Raw genomic sequence first — 13,784 nt, 5'->3', positions numbered from 1 at the left:
ATTTCTTTTTCTATTTATTCTGAGATGTGAAACTCATTTTCTCAGTGAATAAAGTTTAATGGAGCATAAGTACTATGGGAATGCTTTCTCCTATGAGAAAACATGTTTTTTTACTTCGATTTCCCAAGAATGTAGAATTCTTGTAATGGAAACCTATATAAATAATTAATTAAATAAAGAATCTGACAGAAATACAAAGATCTGTAGTATAACATGGATTGTCTTTAACAGTAACTTCACATGGTGTTAGGAAACTTTAGCATAGTCATACTTGGGATATCACATGAAGACAGAAATCAATTATTTGGTGAGAGCTGAAGTGTGGGATAGTATCTTCACCTCTCTCTCCATCCTCCCTTATCACTCCATGAAAAAAAAAAAAGAAAAAAAAGAAAAGGAGAAAATCCTAATGGGGCCAAATTCTAGGGCACAAATTAGACCATGTGTACCAATGAATGCAGGTCAGATGTCCTCTCCATGCTTGTGTGTGGCTCTCCAATTAGCCATTTTCCTATCTATGCAGCAGAAGGGATGTCCCTTCAGGACAACCCAGGCTTCTCAATTGAACTCGTTCCTATATTACCAGGAGTACTCAGGTATCCAGACACCCTCAACCCTTCGGGCTAGGCTGCAGGCTTATATAAAATGCAGTTAGAAAGGCCTTGCTTAGATCTTGACTTTCTACCTCACACTTCAACTCCATTTTCCAGAGAACTTTGGGTTGGAGTGTAGGGCATTAGCCAAGCAAAATTGTGTCCTTTGCTCTTCCACTTGTCATTCTCCCCTGACATCTGTATATTCTGTCCCTTCAGGAATGACCTACAGAGGCAGCTCTATTGGGTAAGGTGAGATGTGAGCATTTCTGGGTTCCGTGCTTAACATCATTTAAAAACACCTCAAAACAGTGGAAACGGTGGAAAAATAAAGAAGAAAGAGAAAAAGTAGTGAGTCCCCTCTCTTTTAGGATTTAACATCTACTGTGACATGCAGAGGGAAACCATGATTTTGGAGCTCTAAACATCTATTTGTATTGGCAATCACCAGACATAATTCTAGAGTTTTGTTTTGTTTTTTGTTTGTGAGGTATGTGTCTTTTTTTTTTGGGTGGGGAAGGGTACTCAGGTACCCATTCAGGTTCCCATGAATGACATGGATAGAATGGTTATAAGAATCTTCAGAGAGATTATGAGGCCCAGACTTTTGAGAATCAGTACTATGAAGGTATAATACAAAACATCTGTAAGGTGTACAATGAAAAATCATCAAGTTCTAGTTGAAAATCTTTACTACATTACTAGAAATGAGGAAGACCTCCATTTTATTCTCCAGGTTGAAAAATTACACAAATTCTTAAAATTTCATTTAAGTGCCTCAGTAACATTTGGGAAAATAAGACAAAATCTGCAATCTGAAGATTAAAATTTAAAAATGTGTTCATTTCAGTATACTTCTTAAAGCATATTAAGTTTCAAGAGCAAGAATAAAGGACATTGTCTTACCTCCCATCTCGATCCCAGTCATACACCTCTACTTTGATTGTTCTGTCCATGGGGAAAACATACACATAAAGTTGCTTAGTAAGATTAAAAAACATCACTGAGAATTAAAAAATAAGTTATAGATTTTCTTAGATGAAATGTATGCTTGCAGGCTTTTAAAAAATAGTCTGAAGTGGATTTTGCCAATTTTATTACTATATTTTGATTTATATCTTTTTTTTTAAAGATTTTATTTATTTATTTGACAGAGAGAGACACAGCGAGAGAAGGAAACAAGCAGGGGGATTGGGAGAGGGAGAAGCAGGCTTCCCGCTGAGCCGGGACCCCCCATGCGGGGCTCGATCCCAGGACTCTGGGATCACGACCCGAGCTGAACGCAGACGCTTAATGACTGAGCCACTCAGGTGCCCCTGATTGATATCTTAAAATAGGTTTTTCAAATCTTATTCTTTGAGGGGAGTAAGGGAAAGTATATGGAGGAAGCATGTGTAATTTGACATAGCTCCTCAATGGGAAGGTATGCAGCTACTTCTCTAGAAAACCACTGTGTTAGAGCAGGATTTCTCAATCTCAGCATGGATCACAATCACATGGAGGGCTTCTCAAAATTTGAATTGTTGGACTTCAGTGCCCAGAGTTCCTGGTTCAGTGGGTTTCAGTTGGGGCCTGAGAACTTGAATTTCTACAAAGTTAACCAGGTGATGTTAATCACGAACCACATTATAGGAACCACTTTCTTAAAGAATGAGTTTAGTTAAATAAAGTTATGATCTTTTTAAATGAATAAAATGACAGTTAAGTTTTAAAGTAAATTTAGTGGCAGGCTGCTAATCAACAGTTCCTTCTATGATATTAGTTAATAGAATAAATTTGCATTTTTCTAATATTTAAGTAACAAGATAAAATAAAGAGATTGGATTTTTACTTTCTATTTATTTGCTTTCCTTTTGGGGTAAGGGCTTTTATAACTTTATAATCAACTCTCACATGAAAAAAGAAAAAAAAACTTTGATATTAAGAAATCTTTAGGTATATTGTGGGAGTATCTTCATGGTCACCTCACCCACCTATTTGTAAAACACTGGAATCTCCCTGTTCTACATCTACAGCACTTCTACGATTCAACAACCATGAGAACAGTGATGCCAAATAACATTTTCAAGAGTGCATCAAAGTTGATAATATACCTACTCCTAGCCTTGTATCTTGTATATTTACTTATTCCACTCTAGAAAGATAATTCCAAATGAAAGCATTGAGGCCAAAGAAAATTCTAGAGTAATTTTTGAATAATATGTTAAAACAAACTAGTATTTAATACATTTTTAGCACTTTGCATATTTTTGGTCTTGGAAACTCAGTCAATTTAACCGAACTTTAGTCAAATTATCCCTCTTCCCAAATCATCATGGATTTTAAAAAAAAGTTATTTAAAAATTCTGAATAAATCATCTATGCTTGGTAAATACACATTTACACAGGTAAAGCAGCCACCTTAATTTTTAAAAAATTTGGCTTAGATTATTAGATACAAAGTCTATAGTAAATTTTCAAAACTCTCAGAAAAGTTGTCATTTATTTTACCTGTCATAATCGCCATTACATAATGCTCTGACTGAGATCTTGAATGCTTGCCATACAGGATTTAGAGTATTTTTGACAACTTCTGTTTTATGACAAATTGTAAAACTGTAAAAACAAAAGAAAAGGTTTTCAGTTATTTTCATAATTTGATTATGATATATTGCTTTAGTTAGGCATTCTTCTCTTTCTTTTTTGTATAGAACAAATGTTGTCAATCTCCCTGTGGCTGGTATATGACTTAGTAAAAAGAGATTTGTGGTTTTAGAACTTTAAAAGATAAGCTCACTACAATATAAAGCAATGAGATATCACAATAAGTTTATGAAAAATAATCTTTTGCAGATTCAATAAATTGTAAAGCTGCTTTGTAAAGAATCCCTATAAAAATTGTGAGGACATATTGAAACAGTGAAAAATATCTATGGCTAAGAATATGAAGGTCATCAGTATCCCCAAAAATATTAGCTTGTTGTAGTGCTGGGGACAAAAACCTGGTTGGGATGGATTTAAGACAGAAGAAGAAACAGAGACAATGTGTAGAGAATATATTTGAGGAGTTCAGCTGTAAAGAGAAATTGGGGGTAGTTTCAGGGGATAGATTAGTCTACAGAAAGGTTTGTGGCTTTTGTTACTTTTCAATTTTTCTCTCCGGAAAGGAAGAAATAACAGCAAGGTTGTATGCTAAATGAAAGATCCAACAGATAGGAAACAATTTATGATGCATAAGGGAGGGGAGAAAGGCTGGAGGAATGTCCTTCAGTAGATGAAAGTGGATGGGATCCAGGGCATCAATGGAGGAGTTGGCCTTGGGACCACAGAGAGTCATTCTGCAGGACCTTTCAGGAAGGCAGAGTGCACAGGAGATTCTGTGATGAGATCATGAGAAAGTTCTCCAATTGCTTCGATTTTCTTATAAAATAGAAAGCGTGATCATCAGTATATAAGGAAGGGGGCAGAAGTGCTGAGGTGTCTGGGAGAGAAGGAAAGTTGGTGGATTGAGCAAAACAGTAGGATTCCTGGAGGGGCCCAAGGGCCTCACTTAAGATAAACATCATGAATTTATAGTGAGACACTCAGCTTATGGTTCTTTCTTTATCTAAACCGTTGGCTCTATAGATCTAAAGAATACACAATAAGAGGTAAAATCCATGTAGTGTTAAAGTTGGTTTCCTGATTGCAATTCCAGTATTGTTTCCACCAAACCATTCAATCTCCATACATGGATCAGGTCCTGGAAATGTTCTTGCCTAATGTAAACACATGCAGCAGTTCATGAGCTATAAAATGATCTTGGTCAGAATGAAACCCAAACCCAGTCCTCACTAAGACCCTAGTAATGAAATGTTCCAAACACTGGGCCACCTGTAACAGTTGTGAACATGAGAACATTACATAAGCACCATAGTGAACATGCTGCACCTAACCCCCACAAGAAAATACTCTCATTTTGAAAAGGCTCTGAGTCCATTTTCCTCCTCTCAGGCAAGAAGAGTCTACTTCTATTAAGAGATCAAATAGAAACATAAAAGGATCAAGTATTCATTACAAGACTGGTGTCATTAGTGCCATCCCCCTCCTTGGTAGTATCCTCACCCAGTTAAACAAACTCCAGCTACTAAATTGACAGAGCTTAAGAGAATATATTGTGGTCAAATGTTCTCAGAGTTGACTTGCCCAAAACAATTTAGGGGCAAAAGCCATGAAAAGAAAGACTGAGGATAGGCTGAGCAGACTCAAAAAGGGTCACTGAGATATCTAAAACAGAAGAAAAAGGAGATAAGGGAGGAGAGGCAGGGAACAAACAGAAGGAATCAAATGAGAAAAGACAGTACACAAAAATGGTTAAGAAAAATTCACGGGGACAAAATTACATATATAGTTGACCCTTGAATAATGCAGGGGTTAGGGGCATGGACCTACCACACAGTAAAAAATCTGCACATAACTTTTGACTCCCCCAAAACTGAACTACTAATAGCCAGCCTACTGTGACTGGAAGCCTTACTAATAATATAAACAGTTGACTAACACATATTTTGTTTGTTATATGTATTATATACTGTATTCTCGCAATAAAGTAAGCTAGAGGAAAGAAAATATTATTTTAAAAAATCTTAAGAGAAAATACATTTACAGTACTGTATCAAAAAAAAAAAAATCCACGTGTAAGTGGACCTGTGGAGTTTAAACCCATTTTGTATAAGGGTCAAGTGTACTGTTTTTGTTTTAGAAACAGGCTTCTGCCTCTCTTCATAATACAATACATTCTTAAAGATCTACAAAGGGGCTTTCTCTTCTTCTCTTGAATCACATTCTTCTATGTATCAAGCCTTTGGTGTGGTGGCAGATAGAGATAGCTAGACAGATGATATCTAGATCCACGGACCCATAGGTAGTTAAGTTACATAGATAGATAATGGAGCAACCAACAGACCATCTTCAAATGAACATGTTCAACAAACATTCTACTAACTTTTCGGCTTTTTTATGGTTAAATCAAAACTTCTATTATATTTCTAGAATCACCAGCCATAATAATTAAATACAATGACACTTGCAACTTTTGCTCTTAAGTGGTTCACCTTAGTGAGCTATTTATTTATTGCTGCATAAATATAACTGCATATATATTACAAATAGTATTACAGGAAAACTATTTTTATTAAGCAGCCTTATTAAAATACTTTAAATGAAGTCATTTGCCAAAAAAAACCCAGCTATTCCAAGGGAAAATTATTACCTAATTATGAATACAGTTTAAGTTACTAAATAAATGTGACAGCAAGAAAATAAGAATTTATAATCCTATATCGTTAAGGATTTTTATTAATGCTTCTAGTAAAAACTGTTTTACACTATCTTATAAAACAAGCCTCAAACACATGAGGCAACAGGCAATTTTTTAAATAGCTTCGTATTCAAATAAATGTTAAAAATAAAGCTAAAATCTTTGCAGTTAAAAAAAGAGATTTACACATAAAAAGTGAGGAGTAAAAACACAGCTACTCATTCAAAACTCATCAAAATAAAACATAAATATATACCAATACACTAATACATATATTTTAAAATATATATTTGGATATAAATGGTGACTTAGTTTTCAGTGTGGAATGTAAGTGGAAAGTTTTCTGAAATGAGATCCACCAAATTTTAGCAACAGTTGTTTTTAAATGAGATTTTTTGATTAATTGTACTCTTTTCTTAATATTTACATTTCATTTAATGAATAAATTACTACCATTTTTACAAGCATAATTAAGTTTCCATAATATAACCCTCATCAGTAGTATTAAATGTGTGAGAGACTGAAATTCTATAATTGCACAACAAATCTTTATAAAGAAAACTAATAAGAATAAAAACAGAAAATTCAGAAAACAAGTAGTTCAGACAGGACAACAACATTTTTGACAAAGAAATCCTGAACCATTCTTTAGTTTTTCTCTACCCTTGAAATGACTGGCAAATGACTAGTTCCTTCATTGTCCAGTATTTTCCACATGGGTAAAAGTAGTGTTCAGATGCAAATACTACTCTGACGTTTTTTACCACCAAGATAGAAAGGAAGTACGAAAAGTGCAATAATGTGACGCCATAACACAATAACCAACAGTTGCCCAGTATTTGCATCAACAACAATCTCACAATAAGTAAAGCATCATTTTATACGGCCCAGTGTATTCACTTTAAATAGCAAACTTTCTATTTTTATGTAACATTTTATATACTTATTACATAACATTAACATGTATAATTTCATTTGTAAGTGTGACAGTAGTGACAGGTTTTTTTTTTTCATTCTCTTCCCTTTTTTTTAATCTTGAAATAACATTTTCCCTTTAGCTAATATTTTATTGCATACAGTAAAGGAAAACTTATACATTAAGATTAAAAATAATAACAGCTAACATTTATATTTTATGTGTTAAGCAAGCTTCTGTTTTTTGTGCTTTAACTCATTTAATACTGTCAACAACACTGTGAAGTAGCTATGATTATTAGCCCATCTTATGGATGAGGAAACGGAGTCTCTTATGGGTTAAAAAGTTTGCCTATGGTCTCATAGCTATTAAGTAGCATAGTCATGACTTAAACCTAGTCAAAATAGAACATTGGCCCATAATTTTACCACTAAACTTTCCCACAGATACTGACAGTAGAGTATGAATCTCAGAAACAGTAAAATATATTTAATGGTAGAATCGTACATATTAAGTTATACTTTATAACTCATGGGTACAATTTCAAACCACATAGAAACCAGTCTAATCATGACTGCTAAAAACATTCAAATTACTAAAATGTAATGAAAAATGTTATTGCATGTTAGACAAATATCATTGGGGGGGAAAAAACCCCAAACCCTGAAGTATAAAAAGCAACCTATAAAATCCTAATCCTTCTCTGAGAAAATGGCTTAAGACTTCAATTTTATAACCAGAAACATTAGTTTTAGTGTCTTAGATTTCCACAAAAATTTAATTCTTCCATCCTATTAAGGTAATATAATATTTAGGGAAAGTACAGAGGAAATGTTTCTTTGAAGCTGAAAATCATTCATTTTTAATTTCATACAAAACGTGTAAAATGCTTATAAAATTACACATTATTATTGAGAGGCAAAAATCAAATCAATTTTTAAAATACCAAAATATTTTACTGTTTGTCAATTTACTGAGCTTCTCTGAGAAAAAAATAATAGTTGAAGTATGATTCTTACTATAGAGTTAAAATGCATAAAAGATAAATCTACCTGCCATCTTCATTACTTCGATAAAATACAAGAAAAGGATCTGATTTTCCAAAAAAGTCCTTCTTGTCCAATTTGTTCGCACAAAATTGCATCAGAACAGCATCCTACAAACAAAATTAATAAAATATCTCAAAACCTCGGTTATAAATAACTAGAAACTGCAGATCACAGGCAAGACTTGACAAGAAAACAAATTTACCATTTTAATGCAAATGGCCAAGTGTGCAAGAATCCCAAACAACATAAAATTGCTTTTTAAAGGATTGTGAGACTAAAAAATTGACTCTGGAAGTTTTTGTTCTAGTCACAGAACTATTACTTTTTAAAAACCTCTAACATTTCTCCCTGGAAAAGTGATAGTAAGTAGATGACTATAGGTATTCAATATTATATAATACAATATCTTCATTCCTATCTTTAGTTATCCAAGTACACATTTTCAGAGCATTAACTGTTTTTTAATTTCTCCGGAAATTACTAAGCATCTATTACATATCTATCATGTATTAGATGTTAAGACATCTTTGCTCATTAGATAAGGTACAAGACAGATCCAGACTGACCACACAGTTTGCAATCTAGGGGGAGAAAAGGGTTCCTTTTTAATTATACACAAGTGCATCACAAAGTCTTAACAATAATTCCTATTATATTGGGCTTCAAGGAAAGTAAAGCACTTTCACGCTTATCTGTAGTGTAATTATGTATTTGGATGTTAATTATTATGCTAAACCCATCATTTTTTTTATGTATATATTTAAGCACTCATAAGCTACAGAGATTAGCTTATAAGTAAATAAGTTGGAGTATCATAAATTAAGGAAGTTAAACATTATTCAATTACATAGGATGAGCACCTTCAAAAAGTAGGAAATATATAGTAATTTAACAATTAAAATCAGTATTTTCGATTTGTCTGTTTTTTTTTTTTAACTGAAAGAAGATGCTAACAATTTTGGAAAGAGATGGGGGGTTAAAGTAATTCAGATTCAATCAAGAGGTTGCAGTTTTAAATGCTATTTGGTGAAACTGTTAAGAATGACTAAAAAGGCACTCTCTTATTCACTATTTTTTACTTCGCAGAGTCCAGCAGTACTTAAACATCCAACTAAAATTTTCATTATTTCCCTTTAGCATTTCTGGAACACTATACAAGAGAACACTATCTCTCTTTTTCATGCATTCATTCATTCATTCATTCATATACTTACTTAGCAAACATTTCTGAAGCAATACTCAGGCTAGAATCTGGGAATAGAGAGATGAAGACATCTCTGCCCTTGGAGAAGTTCACAGCTCTAGATTTCTGGTTTTCAATGCATTGATATAGTGTCATTTTGCTTTTATATTTAGCACAGATGTAATTTCTACCAGAGGAACACTCATTATATAATGATTTCACTTTCTGAACAGGCATAGCGACCAACATACATTTTAAAGAAAATTAAAAAAAACACATAGGCAAGAAAAATATGGACACCACTATCACCTCAAACTTTTCAACCATGATCACTTTTCAAATTTGAGGTTGAAAGACCAAAATTTCTATAGTATTCTTTAAGGAAGCAGTGAGAAAATCACCCTACAATCAAACTATAAAATCAGAGCAAAACTGAGAAAGAAGGACTGGTTTTGATTTCTTTGTTTTGGTTTGGTTTGAATGCCCTTTCACCTTCACATATATTAAAATGGCCCTGAGAGAGAATGGTTTTCTAAGAACATAGGACAAGGACATTGTACTCGCTACAGAAAAAAAAAAAAAAAAAAAAAAAAAAAAAAGGAAAAAGGAAAAACCCACTCCTGTAAGACATTTTCCCAAAGCACCTGGACCAAAACACAAACTACCAAAAAACATTCTGATATATTCAAAGTACACAACAGATTACTGAAATGTATGTATTTCAAACTGATTGTGAATAAATCTTCACAGAAATTAAATACTATTAAAACAAATTTCCATCACTGGTAAACATAATACCAAGTTGTAATTTTTCAAATTACATTCCTTAAGACTTGCAAAACAAGTAATTGATTAAAAATAAAAAATAAAGATTGCTTTCGATATACTAAATTATATAAACCTAGGGGAAATATTTTTTGCAATTATCCAAGTTAGTACCTTAGCAGGGATTCCATCTATATCTAGCACAAATGAAATCTAATTTCTATGGGGGAAAGACAAGCACTTACTTACTTATAGAAATACAGAAGCATCATTGCAAAGTTGTTGTTTTTTTTTTAATCTCTTGTGCTTAATGCCACCTGAGAGAATTTTAAGATTTTTCTTCAATACTCCAGACCAGTATAACAAACTTGCTATGGTAGAAATCCACTCAAATGCTTCACAGGCACTTCCAACTAATTCAAATCCAACTTGCTTCTCTTGCAATTTTCCCAGCTCAATTAGTGATTCGTCATCCACCCAAAGTGCTCAAGGAAGCAGTCCTTGACTCCTTTCTCTTCTTGACCCTTCATCTAAACCAAGTCTCACATCATTCCACCTCTAAGACACTTCTCAAATCTTCACTCTGGCTACACTGGCATCACCTTAGTCCAGGCCAACTTCCTCTCTCCCTGGGGCATGCACAGTAGCATTTTTCTTTCTCCCCCTTCTACTCTTGCAACCATCCAGCCCATTTTCCACTCTGCAGACACCGCAATATTCTCAAAACATAAAAGAAATATTGTTCATAATTTAAAATGTTTCTAGGCTTCCTCTTGTATTGAGGATAAACACAGGATCCTTAACATGGTCTACAAAGCGCAGCACCAAACGGGCTCCGAGCAGCCTTTTCTACCTTCATCCTTCAAAGTTCTGTCTCAATCATCCCCTGGTCTTAGCCCTTTGCCACCACACACCAGACACGATTCCTTCCCTCCTCACAACCTTATGCAAGCCATGCATTCCACTAGAATTCTTCATTTAACTGGCAAACCATTCCTTAGGGCTAAGCTTAAATGTTACTTTCTCAAAGAGGTCTGCAGTGACCCCTCCCCAGTATAAACTGGATTCTCCATTATACTCTCTTATATTTGATCACTTAGTACATATCATGACACATATACCTGCACAGTCATCTAATTAATGTCTGTCTTTCCCACAAACTACTTGTTCATTAAAGACAAGGACCAGGGTTGTTTGTTGTTGTTTTTTTCTCACCATTGTATTCTAAGCATCCATTTCAGGGACTAGCACTGTGTATGTTTTGTGAATATTGTGGAATCAATCAATCAATCAATCAATTAATCAGAATGAAAAATATTATTTGTGGATAATCTCAAGCTACTTTTAAAATACTGAGTGAATAAACAATCCCAATATAATTTCAAAATTACATGAATTCTTATGCTTGCACATTTGGCTAGATATATTACAAAAGTGGCATTTGAAATAAACTATGTAATACTAGGTTGAGATAATTAAAATCATCCTCTAAAAACAAATATTTGTATAAATTTATAATTTACACATTTCTCCAATGCTGCCCCCTTTTTTATTCTGCAAAGCAATGATCTGGGGAAGATATTAAGACTTCTGCATTTTACAAATGCAGAAATTAAAGCTCTAAGACTATAACCTCACTCAGCTGAATACTGAAAGAGAGAAGATTGAAATTTAGGTGTCCTGATCCCAAAGCTTACACTCAAGTTAATAACAATGTGTTTTAAAGGGGGGAAAAAAACCCATCAATTTGTATGATGTCAAATGTGAAGTAAAATTACTTCCTTCAAGATTCTAAGTGATAATGCCTGATATTTTCAAACTACTTAAATGTGCATTTAAAGACACAGTCTCTTCTGAAGTAACTATGAGCATTGCTTTGAATATATTTGTTTCTTCTACTATACTAGCATAGTAATATTATTTCAAGGTGTATACATCTTAATGATGCTGATTATCAATAAGGCTGTAGCTAAGAGTCATAACATACTATACACAAGTGAAGTTAGATCAAGATTTAAGCAATATTTTTTAAAATATTAGATCTATAATTGTAAAGTATAATAAATATGTGTTTACTTGTTAAAAGTTAATTCCAGATATTCTAAAATCTTTAGTAGTAGAAAGAGTGGTAAAAAAAAAAATGCCTCTTAATTAGTAAGTAACAGATTCTACTTCATTTGCATGGAAACATTCCTGTTCTTTCCTGTTTTTCCAAGCAAAACAACAAAATTGAAAGTGGAAGATATTTAAGATGCAACCCGGCCATACTCAATCTATGCCCTTGGTTATCTTGGTTCTATTTTGCAATAGAACTAAAAATAATGTGTTCATTGGCATATTTACACAAAATCACCTGAATGTCAAGATTCTGACAAAATAGCATGTTAATGTCAACACAAAGAACATGTATCTTACTGACCTTGAACTTCTTTTTCTCTTCCCTCCCTCACTATATAAAACACATATTATATATACATATATAAATTTAGAGACAAGAAGTATAAAAGATGATTAGATGATATAATTCTAAGTGCCATTTTAACAAAAAAAAAGATGGTAGGTAATATTTCTGTACTGTGTTGTACTTTTTGTAATGTATTCTTAGTATACATAAAATGCTTTCATATATGTTATATTTTCAGATTTAATGTTGTGGTGGTTAATTATCAGAGCTGGGGCAATTTTTAAAAATATTCTAGTGACCGGTTCATGTGTCTGTTTTTTTCTCCCCCCCTGCAAATATGGAAAGTAAAACAGAAGGGTCAAGTAATTTGATAAGACAAAGTACAAATTCATAGCAAATCCAGAACTCAACTCCGTTTAACGGCATTCTAACTGGGAGTAGGTTTCTGGGCATTTTACACAGGAAAAAACTGAGACTGAGGTGGCCAGACCGGCCCACAGGTGCATAGACAATGGAGGAAGAAGAAGAGGGCCTCAATTTAAATGCATTTTAACTACTTAGAGTCTAAGTTTTGTTTAATCATCTCCACAACACTGTTACTATACTTTCCTTTTGTTATCTCACCAACCACCCTCTACCCCACCGAAATCCCAGTTTCCATCATTTGTTGGCAAGTATCATACGGATTTCTGCCCATATTGCCTCAGAAATATATTATGTACCAAAAGCCATAGTAATTATCCTTAAAGAAAAAACTATAGAGATTAAAGTTACATACTTAGATAATAAATAATAGTTCTCTATATGGAAACTATAGCCAATGTTAAAGCATAAAGTTTTTAGTATTCTTCAGGAACTTCTGTTCCTAAAATCATAAAGCAGAAGTTGAAAATAAAGAGCCCTAGAGATTTAACCCAGGGAAAACTTCTTTTTTCCCCCCTAGAAATAACAATTCCCAGGGATCCACTGGGCCACATTAAATAGATAATATCACCTTCAGATTCAGAGAGCTATCATTACTTCCAGTGTGGAGTGTCATAGCCATCACCTCAGTTCTTGATGACAGTAACATCAATGAACATGAGTCAACGGTTATATCAGCAAATCACAACTAAAAATAGCAGTTTTCTAAAAGTACTAAGTATGCACTCTATGTCCTCATATTCTCAGTTGGAGTGGTAGCTGGTCCCTTCCTCAAACGTGCGCTTCCCAAGCTAACAAAAGATAGGAACTTATATAAATCCTGAATTAATTCCATTAGAATTATAGAAAAAACAAGTATGTTAGGTAAAAGGACTAAAGTCAAGTGACTAGAAATACTCCTAGAAAATCACACATAAATCTTCAAAATTTTTGCAAGAACTTAGCTGATCGGTACAACTGATAATTCCTAATATTAATGCCCCCCAAATAATACTGACATTAGGTTTTATTTTATAATTTCTTTTCCTTAAAAAGACTGTTAAAATAACTGATATCCTTTTTGGACTATAAATGTAGTCTCTCTAACTATCTAAAATGACTATGTATCTAAAATGATGTTTTATAGATTAGAGAATTATATAAAGTAGTTTTACTTATTTTTTTTGCCAAAAT

At 33.3% G+C, this 13,784-nt stretch overlaps 1 protein-coding gene across 7 annotated transcripts in view; it reads right to left on the bottom strand.

Moving 5' to 3' along the window:
* CPNE8 (copine 8) overlaps nucleotides 1–13,784 on the bottom strand; it is a 240,834-nt gene that overhangs the window by 91,778 nt on the left and 135,272 nt on the right. For all 7 annotated transcript variants that reach the window (XM_073877714.1, XM_073877713.1, XM_025879525.2 and 4 more), the window contains 3 exons: nucleotides 7,840–7,943; nucleotides 3,084–3,188; nucleotides 1,500–1,541 (listed from right to left, as the gene is read on the bottom strand). In XM_073877714.1, the coding sequence (XP_073733815.1) occupies nucleotides 1,500–1,541; nucleotides 3,084–3,188; nucleotides 7,840–7,943 (251 nt within the window). The remainder of the gene's footprint in view (nucleotides 1–1,499; nucleotides 1,542–3,083; nucleotides 3,189–7,839; nucleotides 7,944–13,784) is intronic.

The sequence above is a fragment of the Callorhinus ursinus genome, unplaced genomic scaffold (assembly GCF_003265705.2).
Source record: "Callorhinus ursinus isolate GAN/ISIS: 27379988/994484 unplaced genomic scaffold, GSC_fseal_2.0 scaffold27, whole genome shotgun sequence".
NCBI classification, from domain to species: Eukaryota; Metazoa; Chordata; class Mammalia; order Carnivora; family Otariidae; genus Callorhinus; species Callorhinus ursinus.
Note: the sequence above shows the minus strand (reverse complement) of the source record. Positions and strands in the feature narration are given on the sequence as shown.